This window comes from Marmota monax, unplaced genomic scaffold (assembly GCF_021218885.2).
Source record: "Marmota monax isolate L192 unplaced genomic scaffold, Marmota_monax_Labrador192_F-V1.1 WCK01_AAM20220418_F8-fsc00043, whole genome shotgun sequence".
NCBI classification, from domain to species: domain Eukaryota; kingdom Metazoa; phylum Chordata; class Mammalia; order Rodentia; family Sciuridae; genus Marmota; species Marmota monax.
Window position 1 is genome coordinate 9,229,699 of NW_026691982.1, and position 19,329 is coordinate 9,249,027.

General features: G+C 37.3%; 1 protein-coding gene across 1 annotated transcript in view; it reads right to left on the reverse strand.

The window, feature by feature from the left end:
- The window catches only part of LOC124094607 (zinc finger MYM-type protein 5), a 36,929-nt gene that overhangs the window by 14,370 nt on the left and 3,230 nt on the right, over positions 1–19,329 (reverse strand). The window contains exons 3-4 of the mRNA XM_058580612.1: positions 12,032–12,518; positions 11,710–11,803 (exon numbers count right to left, since the gene is read on the reverse strand). Of these exons, the coding sequence (XP_058436595.1) occupies positions 11,710–11,803; positions 12,032–12,518 (581 nt within the window). The remainder of the gene's footprint in view (positions 1–11,709; positions 11,804–12,031; positions 12,519–19,329) is intronic.

Sequence of the window (19,329 nt, forward strand, 5' to 3'; positions counted from 1 at the left end):
ATGAGATAATGCATATAATAGTAAAGTGTTGTGTGGCACACTCAAAAAATGCCATTTTTATATACATTTATAGAAAATGGCAAAGGATATGCAAATGCAGAGATAGCTATAGTGAAGCATGACTGACTACCCAGAAACCTTAAGAAATATGATAAGGCTATAAGTTTATCCATTTTCCTAGCCAACATTATGAAAAATTTAAAGCATACAGAAAAGTTGAAAACTTTTATAACTAACACCCATATACTCACCAAGTGGATTCAACACTACTTTATTGTTTTTGCTTTATCATTTTTCCACCTATTCATTGCTCTAAAAATTAAGCCATCATTTTTGCATATTTCAAGAAAACTGAAGACATTGGTCTACTTTCCTTCAAAACACTTTAGATATAATACTTTAATTCAAATCTTTCTAAAATTATTTCCTAGCTTTCATAGGCATTAATATAGGTTGTAGGTTACTCAGGAAAGATAGCTTTCCTAATCTTACATATATTGTATGTCACTGTTATTATTATTAATAATATATTACTATTAGCTTCAAAATGGTATAGGATTACATAGAGGTGAAATGCTTCAATATGTATATGAAGTCACTTAACAATCTTTTATTTTTTTCTTTTGTGGTGTTGGGGATCAAATCCAAGGCCTGAGCATGCTAGGCAAATACTCTATCACTGAACTACATCCCCAGCCTAGGAATCTTGTTTAACAGAGATTATAATTTGGTAGATATGAAAAGGGACCAGAGATTCTGCATTTCTAATGAAAATTAGATGAAGCTTCAAAAAACAGGACCCTATGGTATAAAATTATTTTTTCATATCTATCTGTTTATATCCATCCATTCATCCATCTTCCTAGGGGTGCTTTACCAGTAAACTACATCCTCAGTTCTTTTTGTGAAATTTTTATTTTGAGACAGTCTTACTGAACTTGCAATTCTTCTGCCTCACTGCTCACCAGCCTTTTGTGCAGGTTACAGTGGTGCACGCCTGTAATTCCAGTGGCTCAGGAGGCTGAGGCAGGAGGATTATGAATTCAAAGACAACCTTAGCAATTTAGCAAGGCCCCAAGCAACTTAGTGAGACCCTGTCTCAAAACAAAAAATATAAAAACAGCAGAGGATGTGGCTCAGTGGTTAAGCACTTGGGTTGAATTCCTGGTACCAAAAAGAAGCTTTTTGTTATTACAAAGAGGGGGCCATCGGTTCCCTCCAACTGTTCCAAGGGCCTCTTAACAACATTACTAGCACTAACAACCATACCTATATTCTTTCCTCAATTGCTACCTACTGTTTCTTATTTTGTCTTATTTTCATTTACAGATAAAACTAAACGAGAACAAGCAAGAAAAGAAAATGTGGTAATAATTCACAATGGAATTATTACTCAGCATTAAAGAATGAAATGATGGCATTTTCCGGTAAATGGATGGAACTGGAGACTATCATGCTAACTGAAATAAGCCATTCCCAAAAAACCAAAGGCCAAATGTTTTCTCTGATTTGTGGATGCTAATCCAAAACAAGGGAGGCTGGGGAAGGGAATAACAGAAATCCATTGGATTAGACAAAAGGAAATGAAGGAAAGGGAGAGGAGAAGGAAATAGGAAAGATAGTAGAATTAATCAGTCATAACTTTCCTGGCCTTGTATTTGAATACACAACCAGGGTAACTCCACATCATGTACAACCACAAGAGTGGGATCCTAAATAGAATGTTATACTCTATGTATGTATAATCTGCCGAAATACATTCTACTGTCATGTATAACTAAACAGAACAAATAAAAAAATTGCAAGTTTGATTTACAAAATAATTTTTTATGAAAGGTATTCTGATGCTAATGTATCGGGGTTACCAGCACCCCAAGAGAGCAGATTCCTGCTTGGAGGTGTGAAAATAATAAATAAAGAACAAAAGAGGCAGAAAATAGTTTTCAAAGTAGAGGCCTGGCAAGTTTCCTAGCCCTGGCAGGGATTACAGCTGAACAAGGAAAAAGGCCCCAAATCTTTATTTAAGGGGAAATACATCAAAAGGTTTTAGTATGGCAGGCTTCTTGAGGAAAAAGATGAGGAAAACAGGATAAGTATGAGAAAAACAAGTTGTTTGGGACTAGGGAGGTTCCGCCCACCTTCCAAGGCTGCTTTTTAACCTAGGGCTTTGAACTAAGGTAAGGTGTCAGCTTTGATTTGAGCAATCTGCAACTGGTGGATTCACACCAGGAGTTCTCAGAAAAGCACAGGACAACCACTCCCCATCCCCCCTACCTCGCCTCATGATTGCTCAAACAAACCCATAATTCATACACAGCCTCTAACAATAATGTTTTATTATAGGACCTGTTACTTGTTTAATCATATAATATTGATGTTTAAGAGATTTCATGTTTTAAAATGTTTCATTGTTTTAAAAACCCTAAGATATTTCACTAAAATCTAAGAATCTTAAGTGCAGAAGCTAATTATTTTTTCTAGCATTGTATAAACTTGCACAACTATTATCTAGATAAATATACAGAATATTTCTAATATTCCAAAAGCTTTTCTTTTAGCTCTTGACTATCAGTTACTCCCTTCACATTTAATAGGTCAAAGATTAACTTCTCTCTTTTTGTGTGTGTGTGGTGCTGAACACTGAACCCTGGGCTTCACACATACTACTAGACAAATGCTCTACCATTAAGCTATATCTCCAGACCTTAAACCCTCCCCCACAAGGGCCTAAGTTACCCAGACTGGCCTGGAACTTGCACTTCTCCTGCTTCAGGCTCCTAAGTACCCAGGATTACATGCCCACAACACCAAAGATTAGTTTTGTCTTATTTTAAATTTCACATACACAAAATCACATAGTTCGTACTTTTATGTTTAGTTTCCTTAGCTCTATATTTTATCAGTTAAGGCTCACCCCCACTGCATGCAGCAAGATATTCTTTCCCTTTTCTTTTTGCAACACAGAGATCAAACACAAGGCTTCATGAGTGCTAGGCAAATGCTTTTGCACTGAGTTACATCTTTATCCCCAAGATCATTCTTCTAATTATTGTTGACTATTCCTTGCATGACCAATATTACTGTATTATTATTCATTCTTGCTATTGATGAACATTTGAATTTTTTCCCCATTTCTTACTATGATATTTGTATTTTTTTTCCAACTTACTCATTTATTAATTTTAGGTACTCAGGATTGAACCCAGGGGCCCTTTAACATGGAGCTACATTACCAGTCCTTGTTATTAGTTATTTTGAGACAGGATCTCACTAAGTTGTTGAGGCTGGCCTCAAACTTGGGGCTGGGGCTATAGCCTGGTGGTAGAGCATTTGCTTTGCATGTGAGAAGCACTGGTCCTTAGCAATGCATATAAATAAATGAATAAAAAAATTCATTATGACAAAGACAACAATTTAAAAAAACAAAACAAACTTATGACCTTCCCACCTCAACTTCCTGAATAATTGGGATTTATAGGCATGTGCCACTGTGGCAGGCTGTATATGTCTTTTTTTTTTTTTAATATGCAGTTTTTAAAAGGGCGGGGGTTATGGCTCAGCAGTAGAGTGCTCGTCTAGCACATGCAAGGCACTGGGTTCGAGCCTTAGCACCACATAAAAATAAATAAACAAATAAAGGTTTAAAATATATATATTTAAATATTTATATATATTTTTAGTTGTAGTTGGACAATACCTTTATTTTCTTTCTTTATTTTTTCATATGGTGCCGAGGATTGAACCCAGTGCATCACACTAGGCGAGTATTCTACCACTGAGCCACAACCCCAGCCCCTAAATATATATTTTTTTAAACTTTATTTTTCATGTGGTGCTAACCCAGTGCCTCACCCATGCTAGGCAAGCACCCAACCACTGAGCTACAGCCCCAGCCCCTGTACATGTCTTTTTATAGTTTACTCTAACTGGAATTTGTAAAGGTGCTTGAATTTCTTTTTTTGTGGGGGTGGGGAGGTAAGTACTGGGGATTGAACAAGGAGCACTTGACCTCTGAGCCACATCCCCAGCCCTATTTTTTTTTTAATTTTCTTAGTTGTCAATGGACTTTATTTCATGCACGGGTAAGGTACTTGAATTTTTAAGTTAACGTTTTTTTCATTTTAGAAAATCACCAGGGGCATGCGTGCGGCCTGAGTTATATCCTCAGCACCACATACAAAGATGTTGTGTCTGCCAAAAACTAAAAAATAAATATTAAAGATTCTCTCTCTTAAAAAAAAAAGAAAAAAGAAAATTACCAAATTGTATTTTTTTGGCTCCATCTATCCTCTTCTTTTTGGAACACTAATTACTTATTCTTTTAGTCAATTGTGATAGTCCTCTTACATTCTTTTCTGTGTTTTCTACAGCTTTGGGTCTCAATAACCTTCAATGATACATCTTACAGTTCATTTGTACTCTCTTTAGCTGTGTCCAATCTATAGTTTCTTAAAATTTGTGTTTGTTAGCCCTATTATCTTTTTTGGAGGGTGGGGTGTGAGGTGCTGGAGATTGAAGCCAGGGCTCTGTGCATGATAGCAAGTGCTCTACCACTCAAATATACCCCCAGCCCAACCCTATTATCCTGAAACCCTGCATGCTTACTTCTATTGTCTGCTTTTTTCCCCCTCTTGATATGGCCTAACCTCCTCATATTTCTGGTTACTTCACTAAATTGCTGAGGCTGGCTTTGAACTAGCAATCCTCCTGTCTCAGGTTCCCAAGTTGCTGGGATTACAGGCATGTGTCATGACACCCAGCTCTGGTTATTTTTTAATTATTTTTGTTAATATTGTGGTGCCAGGTTTTAAACCCAGGACCTTGCAGACACTATTTATTTTTATATGAAAAACTGCAAAACAAACAAAAAAATGCCTAAGGCTCTGAATATTGTCATCATTCTAATTCAAAAGCTGGAAAGGAGTTTCTTTTTTCTTTTTTAAATTTTTTTTTTTTTTTAGCTGTAGATGGACACAATACCTTTATTTTTCTTTATTTATTTTTATGTGGTGCTGAGGATCGAACCCAGTGCCTCATGCATACAAGGCAAGCACTCCACAACTGAGCTACAACCCCAGCCCCCCTTTTTTTAAAAAAATATATATTTATTTTAGTTGTAAATGGACCTTTATTTTATTTATATGTGGTACTGAGACTGGAACCCAGGGCCTCACTAGGCATGTGCACATGCTAGGCAAGTGTTCTACCACTGAGCCACAACCCCAGCCCTGGAAAGAAGTTTCTACAAGCACCTCTCTTTGGGAGTCTCCAGTGAAGTCTATCAAAAAACTACTTAACTCCTCAAGAGCCTTTTCTGGTAATGAACACATATTCATGAAGGATAAATGGAGTACTAAGTATTAGAATTATTTCTCTGAGGTTTCTTCTCTTAGGTCTTAGAACTCCAACATTTTTCACTGTATTTGTTAGCTCTATGATGGTCTTCAACAGATATTTTATATACTTTTTCTTTTTCTCCTATTTATTCTCAGTAAGAGGCATAGGAATTACCTAGTTATCAGAAATGCGACTCCCTAGAATCAGTATCATGTACAAAATATTTATAATGTAATAAAAACATAATAATGATGGCAAGAGCAATTAAAAAAAATTTGTTTTTTAAATGGTGGTACTGGGGACTGAACCCATTGGTACTCTACCAATAAACTATTATATTCTTAGTCCTTTTTTTCCCAATTTGAGACAGGGCCTTGCTAAATTGCACCTGCTGACTCTGAACTTGCAATTCTCCTGCCTCAGCCTCTTGAGTAGCTAAGATTACATAAGTTTACCACCATGCCATGCCTCGATTCTACTCTTAATTTATACTGTGGATTTTGATACCAGCCTTTCATAATTAGGGATATGTTAAGAAAAACAATATACACTAAGCAAAATTGTTATTGTTACTTTAAACGAGTCAGTATTTAGGGCTGGGGATATAGCTTAGCTGGTAGAGTGCTTGCCTCCCATGCATAAGGCCCTGGGTTCAATCCCCAGCACCCGAAAAGAGTCAGCATTTATATGTTTATAATGCAATTCTGAAATCATTGAAAGTCACCAAATAGATAATCTGGTTTTATATCACAGCCCATAGACCCCAAATAATCTCATATTCACCTCCAAAAGACTTCTGAATTAGCCTAACTTGACAGTCCAGTGACACAGGACAAATGACAAAATCTTTTACTTGAAACATGTCTTTTTGCCAGGTGCAGTGGTTCACACCTGTAATCCCAGAAGCTTGGAAAGCTGAGACAGAAGGATCGAAATTTCAAGGCCAGCCTCAGCAACTTAGTGAGGCCCTAAGCAAAATAAAGGACTGAGGATGTAGCACAATGGCAAATTTCCCCTTGTGTTAACCCCCGCCCCCGATATCCCTAATAAACCTTTTCTTTCAACCAATCCTTAAGAAACATAAATGAGGGCTGGGGTTGTGGCTCAATATTTGCCTAGTACATGCAAGGCCCTGGGTTCGATCCTCAGCATCACATAAAAATGAATAAATAAAATAAAGGTATTGTGTCCAACTAAAACTAAAAAAATATTAAAACAAAACAAAAAAAGAAAAGAAAAACATAAATGAGACTCCTGACATCTTAAATCACAATTTAGGACTAATTCTTTGTGTTAGCATTTCCAACTCTTAGAAAATTTACTGGAATTAAAAGAAGACATAATCACAAGTGTATCTTCCTTCTCATTACTGCATATTCATATTAATAATGCACTCTGGTTCATGCACAGCATCTGGAAACGATTGGATAGATATGCTGTTACATCATCTCATATTCAGTTGTCTAAAACTGAATGTATCATCTCACTCCATCCCCCATTAGCCTCACTAAATCACATTTCTTGTCTTGGTTCCTTACTCCACTCCCTACTTGCCTTCTCTTTTTTCAGTACTAGGGTTGAACCCAGTTCGAGGATCTACCACTAAGCTATACCCCAGGCCTTTTTATTTTATTTTTAGACAGGGTCTCGCTAAATTGCCATGGCTGGCTTCAAACTTACGATCCTCCTGCCTTGGCTTCCAAAGTAGATAGGATTACAGGCCTACATTACCATGCCTGCCTTAAATCACATTGTTTTTTAGCAAATTTTCTATTAGTTATACTGACATTGCCTTAGAAGTGACTTAATCTCAAAGAAAGCTTCAAATATTAACCATTACCTTCACCTGATAAACTTATGAACATTTTCTTTAGAATTATGAACATTTTCTTTAGAATTCTAAATTAAATCTTTTTTTTTTTTTTTTAAGCACCAGGGATTGAACGAACCCAGGGGTGCTTATTCACTGAGCCACATCCCCAGCACTTTTTTTTTTTTTTTTAGACAGAGTCTCCCTAAGTTGCTTAGAACCTTGCTAAATTGCTGTGGCTGGCTTGGAATTTGGGTTACTTCTGCCTCAGCCTCCCAAACTGCTGGGATTACAGCCACCATGCCTGCAGCTCTAGAATAAATCTTATTATTTCAAGGATACTGTTCTCTTAAGTTTTGTCTTCAAAAGTAGATCTTTACAGAACTCAGGAATGATGTAAGTTCAGTCCATACTTCATAGACAATAGAAATTGTCATATATCATAAACGACTACAGTTCAAGTGTAGTTATGGAAACTTTCTGCTTCACTTATTTATGGGTATCAAATGAATCATTTAGTGCTTTTACATTTTAAAAATCAATAATATTTCATGTAATGAGAAAATATTAGAAATACAAAATACAGGTATGAATTAGTAAGATAAAGGGATGACAAGAACAAAATATAAATTTGGGGTCATAGCGCAGTGGTAGAGTGCTTGCCTAATGTGTTCGAGGTCCTGGGTTCAATCCTCAACATTAAAAAAAAAAAAAAAAAAAAATTGACATTTTGTCTGCAAAATGTACTTCTAGAAACTTTTCAAGAAAAGAAATATGCCACTGGTTCCGGTGCTTAGGAGGCTGAGGCAGGAGGATTGAAAGTTCAAGGCTAGCTTCATAAACTTAGTGAGGCTCTAAGCAATTTAGTGAGACCCTATCTCAAAAATAGAAAGGGCTGGAGATATTGCTCAGTGGTTAAGTGCCCCTGGGTTCAATCACAAGTACCAAAAATAAATAAATAAATATCTAAACCTAAAAGATGTTCATGAAAAACCTGGTTTACAATTGCAAAGACTAGAAAACCTGCAAATAGCAAACCATTAAATAAATCTTAAACTTATATTTGATACATGCTGATGAAATACTTGAATGAAACATGCCCAATGCTTCCCTGAGGAAGATAAGAACAAGATAAGGTTTTATTTTAATTAATTAACTTGTGGTACTAGGAATAAAACCCACAGCATATTTGCATGCTAGGTAACTGCTTTACTACTGAGCTATATCCCCAGACAGAGGATTCAAAGTTCAAGGCCAGCATGGACAACTCCGCCAGACCCTGTCTTTTCGCGAAACCCTGTCTTTAAAAAAAAAAGAGCAGGGGATATAGCTTAGTAGTAGAGTGTCTTGAGGCCCTGAGTCCAATCCCCCATTCCTGTTCCCCCAAATGAAAAAAAAAAAAAAAAAATCCAATTCATTAATCACATAGCTATCCTGTATCATCTCATCTCAGCATAAATCTAAGAGATCATGAATTAACAACCATACTTGTAATATTCTGGAAACTCCTGGGACTTAAGACTCCCCTCCAGGAATCAGGGACAAAGGCCAATCAAAACCCCCTCATCCCCTAGTGCTAGTGATTGAACCTAGGACCTTGTACATCTTATATGCAGTTAAGCAAGCTTTCTATCTCTCAGCCCCAAATTCTCCATTACACAATAGATATCTTTTATGAAACAGTAAAAATTACTTGTCTCTTTTAAAAACAAAAAATAAGCAGTTGCACATTTGATGTACTGAAAGTAAACTAAACCATTTTCATGGAATTACTACTGACTTGGAATGATAAACTATGGCTATTGGGAAATACTTTTTAAGAGAGAGAGAGAGAGAGAGAGAGAGAGAGAGAGAATTTTTTTTTAATTTTTTTTTTTTTTTTAGTTTTCGGCGGACACAACATCTTTGTATGTGGTGCTGAGGATTGAACCTGGGCCGCACGCATGCCAGGCGAGCGTGTTACCGCTTGAGCCACATCCCCAGCCCATACTTTTTGTTTTTGTTGTTTGGGTACTTGGCATTGAACTCAGAGGCACTTTACCACTCAGTCACATTCCAGCCCTCCCCAGACTTTTTTTCCTGAGACAGGGTCTTACTAAGTTGCTGAGGCTGGCCTTCAACTTGTGATCCTCCTGCCTCAGTCTCCTGAGTAGTGGGGATTACATGAGTGTGCCAGACTGCTTGGCAGGAAACCTTTTCTTAAAATGAATGAAATGAATCTTTCACGTCAAGAAAACTGACAGTATTTGTTAATGATGAAAAAATTTAAGTTTTTAAGTGAAAATCGGCATTTTTGAAAACTTCTACCACTGAGATTTTGACAAGGTTTCTGAACTGTCAACATTTAAAATGATCTTGTGCAACTCAGTGAACCATTGTGTTCCAAATAACCAATACACTAAATCATACAAAGGTGGGTTTCAAGATAATAGAGTATAAAAACTCATTAAAGCAAAATAAAAAGGGCTGGGGATGTGCCTCATGGTTAAGCACCTGGATTCAATCCTTAAAACCACAAAAGGAAAAACCTGGTAGGAGACAGGACTATTTTTAGTCTTTTTAGAGAGTTATACATAGTTTTACATAGTTATATATAGTCAGATTCACCTTTTTTTTTAAATTACAGTGCATGCCAAGCAAGTTCTCTACCATTGAGTCACATCCCCAGTCCCAAGATTCCACTTTTTAAGAACCTTTAAAAACTACTAATTGTCTAGTATAGATGCTATATCAAAAGAAAACTATGTATAACTCTCTAAAAAGACTAAAACTAGTCCTTTCTCCAACCAGGTTTTTTCTTTTGTAGTTTTAAAGATTGAATCCAGGTGCTTAACTATGAGGCCCTTTTTATTTTGAGATAAGATCTTGTTAAATTAAATCCAGGTGCTTAACCATCTCCAGCCCTTTATATTTTGAGATAAGATCTTGCTAAATTGCTTAGGCTGACCTCAAACTTGAGATCCTCATGCCTCAGCCTCCAGAGATGCTGGGATTACAGGTGTGCACCACCATGCCTACTCTTAATTTTTTTGCATTGTCTCACACATGAGCTTTTGGGGGATACCTCATATATAAACCATATAACAAATACTCTATGGAAATAATTAAAAATTATAAATGATAATTTACTCAAGTGTATTGTTTCAAAAGTCAAAATTGGGAAACTATATATAAATGCTAAAAAAAAAAAAAAAAAAAAAAGAAAGTAGGGGAATAAGTACCTCAGACAAAAGAATAGTCTGTGACCACTAACAACTGTATTTATATATTTTAAAAGACACAAAATACTACAATTTAGATTGAGTATACTAATGTGATATAAAATTATCCATGATATACTTTAAATTATATATATATTTTTTTAAATCACAGAAGTCTGAAAGTACACAAACCAGAAACTTAACAGAGATCACTTCTAGATGTTGGAATAAGAAGACAGATATGTCTTTATTTCTAACCATGGTTTCTTCCAAATATTCTGTAATAATCATATAGTATTCTCATAACAGAGGAAAAGATTAAAAATATAAAGAAAAAACTGGCATTCCAGTAAAGCAGTAACAGAATTAGGTTCTTAGGTTCTGGTTTCTTTTCAGTTATTTTTTAAAAAATTCAACAGGCTAAAGGGCATTAAAATGGTAAAAAAATCCATTACCAATCCTGCCACCCCCAAACCCCACTTAAGTAATAGAAAAGCCACAAAAAGGAATTGCTAATATTTAAAATAACTTGCTATATCTATCAAAAAAAGACTCTACACATAAAAGATTTTAAAATAAATTTCTCTAAAACATTCCAACTTCTAAAATCAAGCAACTAATAAAATGGTGATTTAAAAACTAAAATCATAGACAACCAGCCCCAAAGTAAATAATTAAAAAGCAAAAACTAAAACATCAAGTTATATACTTACAAATTAAAATTTGATATTACATATTATTTTGTTCACTATCCATCTTTTTATTCTACAATATTTACTTATTTGTTTATTTATTATTTCTGCTACTGGGGACTGAACCTTGGGCCTTAGATATATTAAGTACATGGTTTATTAAGGTACAGCCTCAACCCTACAATCTTCATATTAAAATAAACAAGGGTAGTAGTAGTTATGAAGGTTTTAAATTAAAACACTTTAGATGTAAATCACATTGGGTAAAATAGGATTAACTTCCTAAAATTTCAGAGACCAAGTAGACTGTACAGTTTTATTATGTAAAATATACTGTTTTTTTTTTTGGGGGGGGGAGCGGTACTGGGGATTAAACTCAGGGGCACTCAACCACCAAGCCACATTCCCAACTCTATCTTGTACTTTATTTAGAGACACTTAGCACTTTGCCATTGCTGAGGCTGGCTTTGAACTCATGATCTTCCTCCCTCAGTCTCCCGAGACACTGGGATTACAGGAGTGTGCTACTGCACCTGGCAATATACTGCCTTAATATTAAAGACAAGAGAAATATTTCATACAGAATGTAAATAGATATAAATAAGCATTAAATATAGCTAAAAGTTTATTCACTTGATGTAGAAGGTAAATAATATCGCCTACTGCTTACCAGGATTATGATGAGTTGGAAATCCTCCATTCTGAAATACATCTACTGCCACATTCATTCTACCAGGATTAAAAGGTCTTACTCCAGTCTTGGTCTGTGAAGTTAAAGATGGGGTGTATGTTTGTATATTAACACCAAAATTACTTGACTGAAGTCCTTTAGCGATATCTCCCAAGTTGGTATTCTACAGTGATGTTATATGTGTAATCATTAAGTTCATATCTCGCCCAGCATTACACTGTTTCTAAGGTTGTAATATTAGTAAAATGTATCTCAGAGTCGATTCTGTTGTGATAACACTATAACCCATTCCTGCATTTACCTTACTTCTTGAAAGACTTGAAGTGGAGAAATCCAAATCTTTGGTATTATTTTTAGTTGCAGGAAGTCCCCACTCAGTAAAATTGGAAGAATTTTTCTCCTCTCCTCCATTTGTTTCTATGTCCTCTTCATCATCAATAACAATTGTCTCACACATACTTCCCTTCTGAGAAGCCAAATCTTTTGAAGGCGTCAGGAACATGGAATGATTTCCTTGTGGTTTTTCATGTTTTGATGATGCCAATATAAAATTTCTTTGATCGGCTATTGTAGAAATTGAAGGAGGTTGTACAGATTCAATAAACACAACATCATCATCATCTTCCACTGATGAGTTTCTAGATCTATTTACTAAAGGACTAACTGGATCACCACGTGTATTTTCTATGTCCATGAGTTTAGCTGCCATGGCCGTACTCCCTAACAAAGCAGGAATCTGGTTGGTCAATTCTAATCCTCCCACTGAAAAATCATCCATGCCAAAGAACCTGTAGGAGACAGACAAAAGAAAAAAAAAATCCTATTACCTTTTTTTTGCATTAAAATATATGATTTATTACCTCAACTTTTAGAGAAAAAACAAATACTCATTCCAGTTTTTCCTCTCCTGTTAAAAAAAAAAAAAAAATTGGTTAAGAGTTTGATGGAGGGCTGGGGATGTGGCTCAAGCGGTAGCGCGCTCGCCTGGCATGCATGCGGCTTGGGTTCGATCCTCAGCACCACATACAAACAAAGATGTCGTATCCGCCGAAAACTAAAATAAATAAATAAATGGGACTAGGGATGTAGCTCAGTTGGTAGAGTGCTTGCCTAGCATGCACAAGGCCATGAGTTCAATCCCCAGCACTAACCAAAAAAAAAAAAAAAACAAACCATACACATATATACATATAAAACACACATACACACATATATGTGTGTGTGTTTTATATGTGTGTAAGATATTGTGTCCATTTACAATTAAAAGATATTTAAAATAATCTACTCAATTATAGTATTCACTTAAAGCTATTCATCATGATGATAGGTATAATTTAGGTAAACCTAGCTACTAGCTCACAAGTTCTTTTCTTCTCTCTTTTTTTGGGGATACTGGAGATTGAACCCAGACTTTCATGCATGCTAGACAGGCACTGTACCACAGCAATATATCCCTAGCCCTAGGCCACAAATTCTTATTTATTTGGTGGTGCTGGGGAACCCAGGGCCTTGTGCATGCAAGGCAAGTGCTCTACCAACTGAGCTACATCCCCAGCCCCCACAAATTCTTAACTATTCTTGTTATACTCAACAAACATTTTTGTGTTACTATTACATAATAAGCTATGATGATGAAGAAATCCAGCAGACAATAGTTAAAGAATCTACAAAAATGAGTAACTGAAGGAGCACAGCTCTTAAGCAGATAGGAAAAGATGTGAAATTAACCATATATAAAAATCATTTACATCTTTTTTTTTTTAAAGAGAGAGTGATTGTGAGAGAGAGAGAATTTTTAATATTTATTTTTTAGTTATCGGCGGACACAACATCTTTGTTTGTATGTGGTGCTGAGGATCGAACCCGAGCCGCACACATGCCAGGCGAGCGCGCTACCGCTTGAGCCACATCCCCAGCCCTCATTTACATCTTAATGACAAGGGGCAAAAATAAGTATAACTGGAATGTATATAAGTATGTATCAATGATAGATAGTAAGTCAAAGTAGCTTATACATTGTTAACCTCAATTTTCTGAGAGTAGAAACTCAAAAGAGTGAAAGCAGGTAGAACTATACAGGTGTTCAATAATTAGGAAAACTCACTTCACAAGGCAGTCATTATTCCATTTAAATGCCTTGTATTGGAATATGCTAACATTTTCATTCTAAAATTTTCTTAATTTTAGTTGATAAGTTACAGTCAATCACGTAATAAGTACTATTTATTCCTAAGAAGTGATACACCGTTAAATATATTATCTCAGTTAACACTTCCCTTAGTGAGGTAGGAACTATTATTTTTTTTCACAAGCAAACTAAGAATCAGAAGACCTGGCCCAAGTCTTCATGGCTAAAAAAAGTAATCAGGGTTCAAATTCAAGAAATCTAACTGTAAAACCTATTTCATAGCCACGATATTATATGCAATTAATGTAAAAACAATGTTTAAATATTACTTATCTTTTTAAGATGAGCAAATTTTGACTGTGGTGCTGAGGATCGAACCCAATGCCCCCGGCATGCAAGGCAAGCACACTACCGCTGAGCCACAATGCCAGCCCTTTGGTTGGGAGTTTAACTCAAACACAGAACACTTACCTACATGCTTGAGGCCCAGGGTTCAATCCCCAGCACCAACCCCACCCCAGGTATATAAGCACTAGCACTCTCAAACATAAACTAGCATTCTGCTTGTGCACACACAAGATGAGCCAATTCATTACAATAATAAAATCAAAATTAAAATAAAGCAGTTGGGGAGAGTGCCACAGTGCAAGCCTATAATCCCAGCAGCTTGGGAGGCTGAGGCAGGAGGATTCCAAGTTCAAAGCCAGTCTCAGCAATTTAGCGAGATTCTTCTTAAAATAAAAAATAAAAAATAGAAAAATGGGGGCTGGGATGTGGCTCAAGCGGTAGCGCGCTTGCCTGGCATGCGTGCGGCCCAGGTTCGATCCTCAGCACCACATACAAAGATGTTGTGTCCGCCGAAAACTAAAAAATAAATATTAAAATTCTTAAAAAAAAAAAAAAAATAGAAAAACGGGCTGGGTAGGTGGTTCAGTGGTTAAGTGCTGCTGGGTTCAATCCCTAATATCCCAAAATAAATAAGATAAAGCAAAGAAGTAACTGCTAGGAGTATAGGTCAATGGTAAAGTACCTATGTCAGGTCCTGGGTTTGATGCCCAGCAGTACCAAAAAAAAAAAGAGAGAGAGAGAAAGAGAAGAGACGAACAAATAAACAAATATAAATAATCAGTTTAAAAGTTTGTAAAAGAGGGGTTGGGGTTCTAGCTCAGTGGTAGAGCGTTTGCCTTGCATGCGTGAAGCACTGGGTTCGATCCTCAGTACCACATAAAAACAAATAAATAAACTAAAGGTATTGTGTCCATCTAAGAATTATTTTTTAAAAAAGTCTGTAAAACAAACAAAAACTGAAATCACAGTTAATATTCATCCATTAAGCTTATTAGGAGGTTAATTTTCAAGGAAAGAGATTATAATTATATTAACTATATAAACTTAAAAAGGTGGTAAATACATCAATTCTGTCTGACCTTTTATATTTGAATAAACTTATCCTTCTGGAAAAGGGCTGTATCAACTTCATGGTATCCTATTTTGGTTGTTAGGCCCTATTTTCCTCTTCTCACAGAACAAAAAACTAGAAAGGGCATTCTTTTTAATTTACTTTGCTAAGATATCATCCACACATCTTAAAATTCACTCACTTATAGTATATAATGTTTGTTTTTTATGTTCACAGAATTGTGCAACCATCACAGCAGTCAATTTTAGAGAATTCATCACAAGAAAGAAACTCTATAACCATTGTCCTCTTTCTCCCAGCCCCAATCATTTAATCTACTTTGTGTCTCTATATATTTGCCTATTAGAAAGAGCACTCTTTAATCTTCAGCTTGCTACAGTCATACAGCTCTGAAAAACTAAAAATTGGTGGTTAGTATTACACCTAGTTTTAAATCAGACTTGGGGTCAGTGCGTGTAGCTCAGCAGTAGAGTGCATGCTTAGCATGCTAAAGGTTCAGTACCACATTTACAACATGTTCTTCTTCAGCATCTCTGTAGACTCATCATTTCCTAACACATTTTATCAATATAAAAAAGTTCAACTCCAAAGCCAGCTTCATATAAGTGAGTATATATGCCATAATCATTCTCATTTAAAATCAGAGCTGAGGATATAGCTCAGTTGGTAGAATGTTTGCCTAGCATGCACAAGGCTCTGGGTTCAATCCCCAGCACCACCAAAACCAAAACAAAACCCACAGACATTACGTTTTTATTAAAACAAAAACAAAAACAAAAAAAAAACCCATAAAATCAGTAATAAAGTACCATGATTCTGAAGGTTACTAACAAATGCAACAAAGTATGAGAAAGAAGAATCAAATGAAACACCACTACAAAGAGCAAGAGAATTATTACAGTGCCTAGGTATAAAATTACTATCTAGAAATCAATAGCCTGATAGGGATTAAGATGGTGGGATGATAATACAACTAGCTTCACTACCTTCCAAAACCCCCCAAACAGTAAATATCCTACCCACAAGGAAATAAAGAACAAGAAACCAAAGCAATGAAATCTTACAACCTAAAGAGAAAAGGAATAACTGGTTAATTAAGCTGGTCTGACACAAACTCTTAAATATATGATGGAAAAAAGCTGAGATCATCCTGATTTATACTACAATTATCAAAGGTCAGATGGGCTAGGATTGTGGCTTAGTGGTAGAACACTTGCCTAGCATGTGTGAGACACTGGGTTCGATTCTCAGCACCACATATAAATTTTTAAAAATCTTTAAAAAAAAAAGGTCTTAGAAATTTTTTGTATCAGATTTCCCTCGAAAAGTGTGAGTAGAAGGCTAAAATAAAAAAGCTGGGAGATAGTCCTAGACACTTCCCTCTCATTATGTTGAGAGTGACAACCCTTTTCCCTCTTAGCAAAAGTTCTCAAATTCAATTCTTTGGTGAGAATAGAATGTAAGATATTCAAGGTGCACCAAACACAACAAATGCATATGAAATACTCCCTCTCCCATATGATTCTCAGAGAACTCACATCCAGACTTCTATATTCTAGGAAGTAGGCTCTTCTCTGGAAGACTTCTTTCTCAAGACTCTTCCCTGTGGATTTAAGAACAGTAAAAAGCAAAGATCTAAAAATGACCTATGTAGTTCCCTATCAACTGGCAAAAATTTCATCCTACACCAAAGCTCTAAATTTAAAGTCCTGCCCTCATGCCGCAGTCTGGCTGGGCACAATTCAGGAGCCACTTGTCAAGCAGGAACGAACTTTATTTTTAGCATGCAGGAGGCACCACCCAGCTCTCCAGGAATTCCCGGAAAGCCCAACCGCCACTTCTCGGCACTTCCAGGGAGCACTCTCAACCAGAACTCTTAGGTCATTTTTAAATTTTCCCACTCCTGAGGCAGATTGGCTGGGTCACGTGGCCGGAGCCAAAAGAGTCCCCCAATGAGCAGCTCCGCGGTCTGAAAGGGCGGGGAAACAGCCCAATGAGCATCACTGCAGAGAAGCCAATCAGCTGAGCGGGTGGAGCCTGGCCCCTCTATCTTGCCTCCTCTGAGTGGTTTGCTCCTTGCTCCGCCACCTGTGGACCAGGCCTGCTTTGGCTTCAGCCCGCGCCCAGAGGAGGCATCCTGGGCAGCGAGGATCCCCAGGCCGCTCGCTCCCACGGGCACCCAGACCTGGCGAGATGACGGCCGCTGGGGCTGCGGAGGGAGGTGGAGACGGGGCGGGCCACCGCGAGGGAAGGCGGGGACATGGAGGAGTACGTGCGGGAGCCTCTGAGTGGCCGCCACCAGGGTGCGAGGCCCTCAACACCCTCACCTCTCACTCTTCCAATCAGCTTTGTAGTCCACAAAAATTTTTTTTTTCTTGGTATTGGGGATTGAACCCAGGAGCACTTAACCACGGAGCCCCATCCCCCCCCCGCCCCCGCTTTTTTTTAAATTAAAAAAATTTTTGTAAGTTGTAGATGAACACAATATTGCCGCAGCCTGGCTGGGCACAAATGCCACAGTCTGGCTGGGCACACAATCACGAGCCACCACACAGCTTGTAGATTCAGACAGCAACTCTTTATTCCCGAACTCACACCAGCCGTCTACAATCACGTTCTGGGGAAATCCACGTTCTCTGCCCAAATCCACCTCCACTGGGCTTCTCTCTCCCAAAATATACTGTCTGAATCCCGTGAGAACTCTAGGGGAACTCAGGCAGCAGGATACGCCCTATTCCCAGCAGGAATAATCTTAAACCTTAAACCTGGAACCTAAACTGGGAACGCCCTAAACAGTATTATCTTAAACCGGGAACACCCTAATCCGCCCTGGTCCTTGAGCAAGGTCACCTACATTCAATGTCACTGCAAAATGTCAGCAACATGGGGTACGCTGGCAAGGAAATTGTCATACCTACTTGGCTAATGGCTCCCAGCACAATATCTTTCTTTCTTTTTTTTTAAAGAGAGAGAATTTCAATATTTATTTTTCAGTTTTTGGAGGACACAACATCTTTGTTTGTATGTGGTGCTGAGGATCGAACCCGGGCCGCATGCATGCCAGGCGAGCGCACTACAGCTTGAGCCAAATCCCCAGCCCCACAATATCTTTCTTTAAATTTATTTTCAATGTGGTGCCGAGGAACGAACCCAGTGCCTCATGCATGCTAGGCAAGCACTCTACCATTGAGCCACAGCCCCGGCACCCCCCAGCCCCACCACTACTTTTGAGACAGGTCTTGCTAGGTTGCTTAGTGCCTAACTGAACTGCTGAGGATGGCTTTGAACTTGTGATCCTCCTGCCTCAGTTTCTCAAATTGCTGGGATTACACAAATGCACCACCATGTCTGGGTTGTAGTTCACATTTTTTTCTTTAAGTTACAGGTAGACACAATATCTTTATTTTATTATTATGTGGTAACTAAGGATCAAACCCAGCGCCCCACACACACTGGGTAAGCACTCTACCTCTGAGCCACAACCCCAGCCCCAATAATTCTTAATCATAAGTAGGCTAGCCAAGAATTAGAAGTATTTGGCCTGGGGCTCGGTGGTAGAGAATGTTTGCCTTGCATGTGAGGCACTGGGTTTAATTCTGAGCATCACATATAAATAAATGAAGAAAATAAAGGTCCATCAACATCTAAAAATATATTTAAAAAAATAAGTATTTCAGCCATAAAGAAGAATGAAATTGTGGCAACTGCCAATAAAGACTATCATGGTAAGTTAAACAAGCCAATACCAAAAAACCAAAGGCCAAATGTTCTCTCTGATATGTGGATACTAACATACAAAAAGGGGGTGGGAGGGAAGAATAGAAGTTCACTGGTTTATACAAAGGGGGAGGAAGGGAAAGGAGTGGGGTTGGGAATAGTAAAGACAGTAGAATGAATCAGACATAACTTTCCTATGTTTATATATGAATACATGACCAGTGTAACTCTACATCATGTACACCACAAGAATGGGAAGTAATACTCCATGTATATATGTCAAAATACATTCTATCGTCATGTATAACTAAAAAGAACAACAACAAAAAATAAA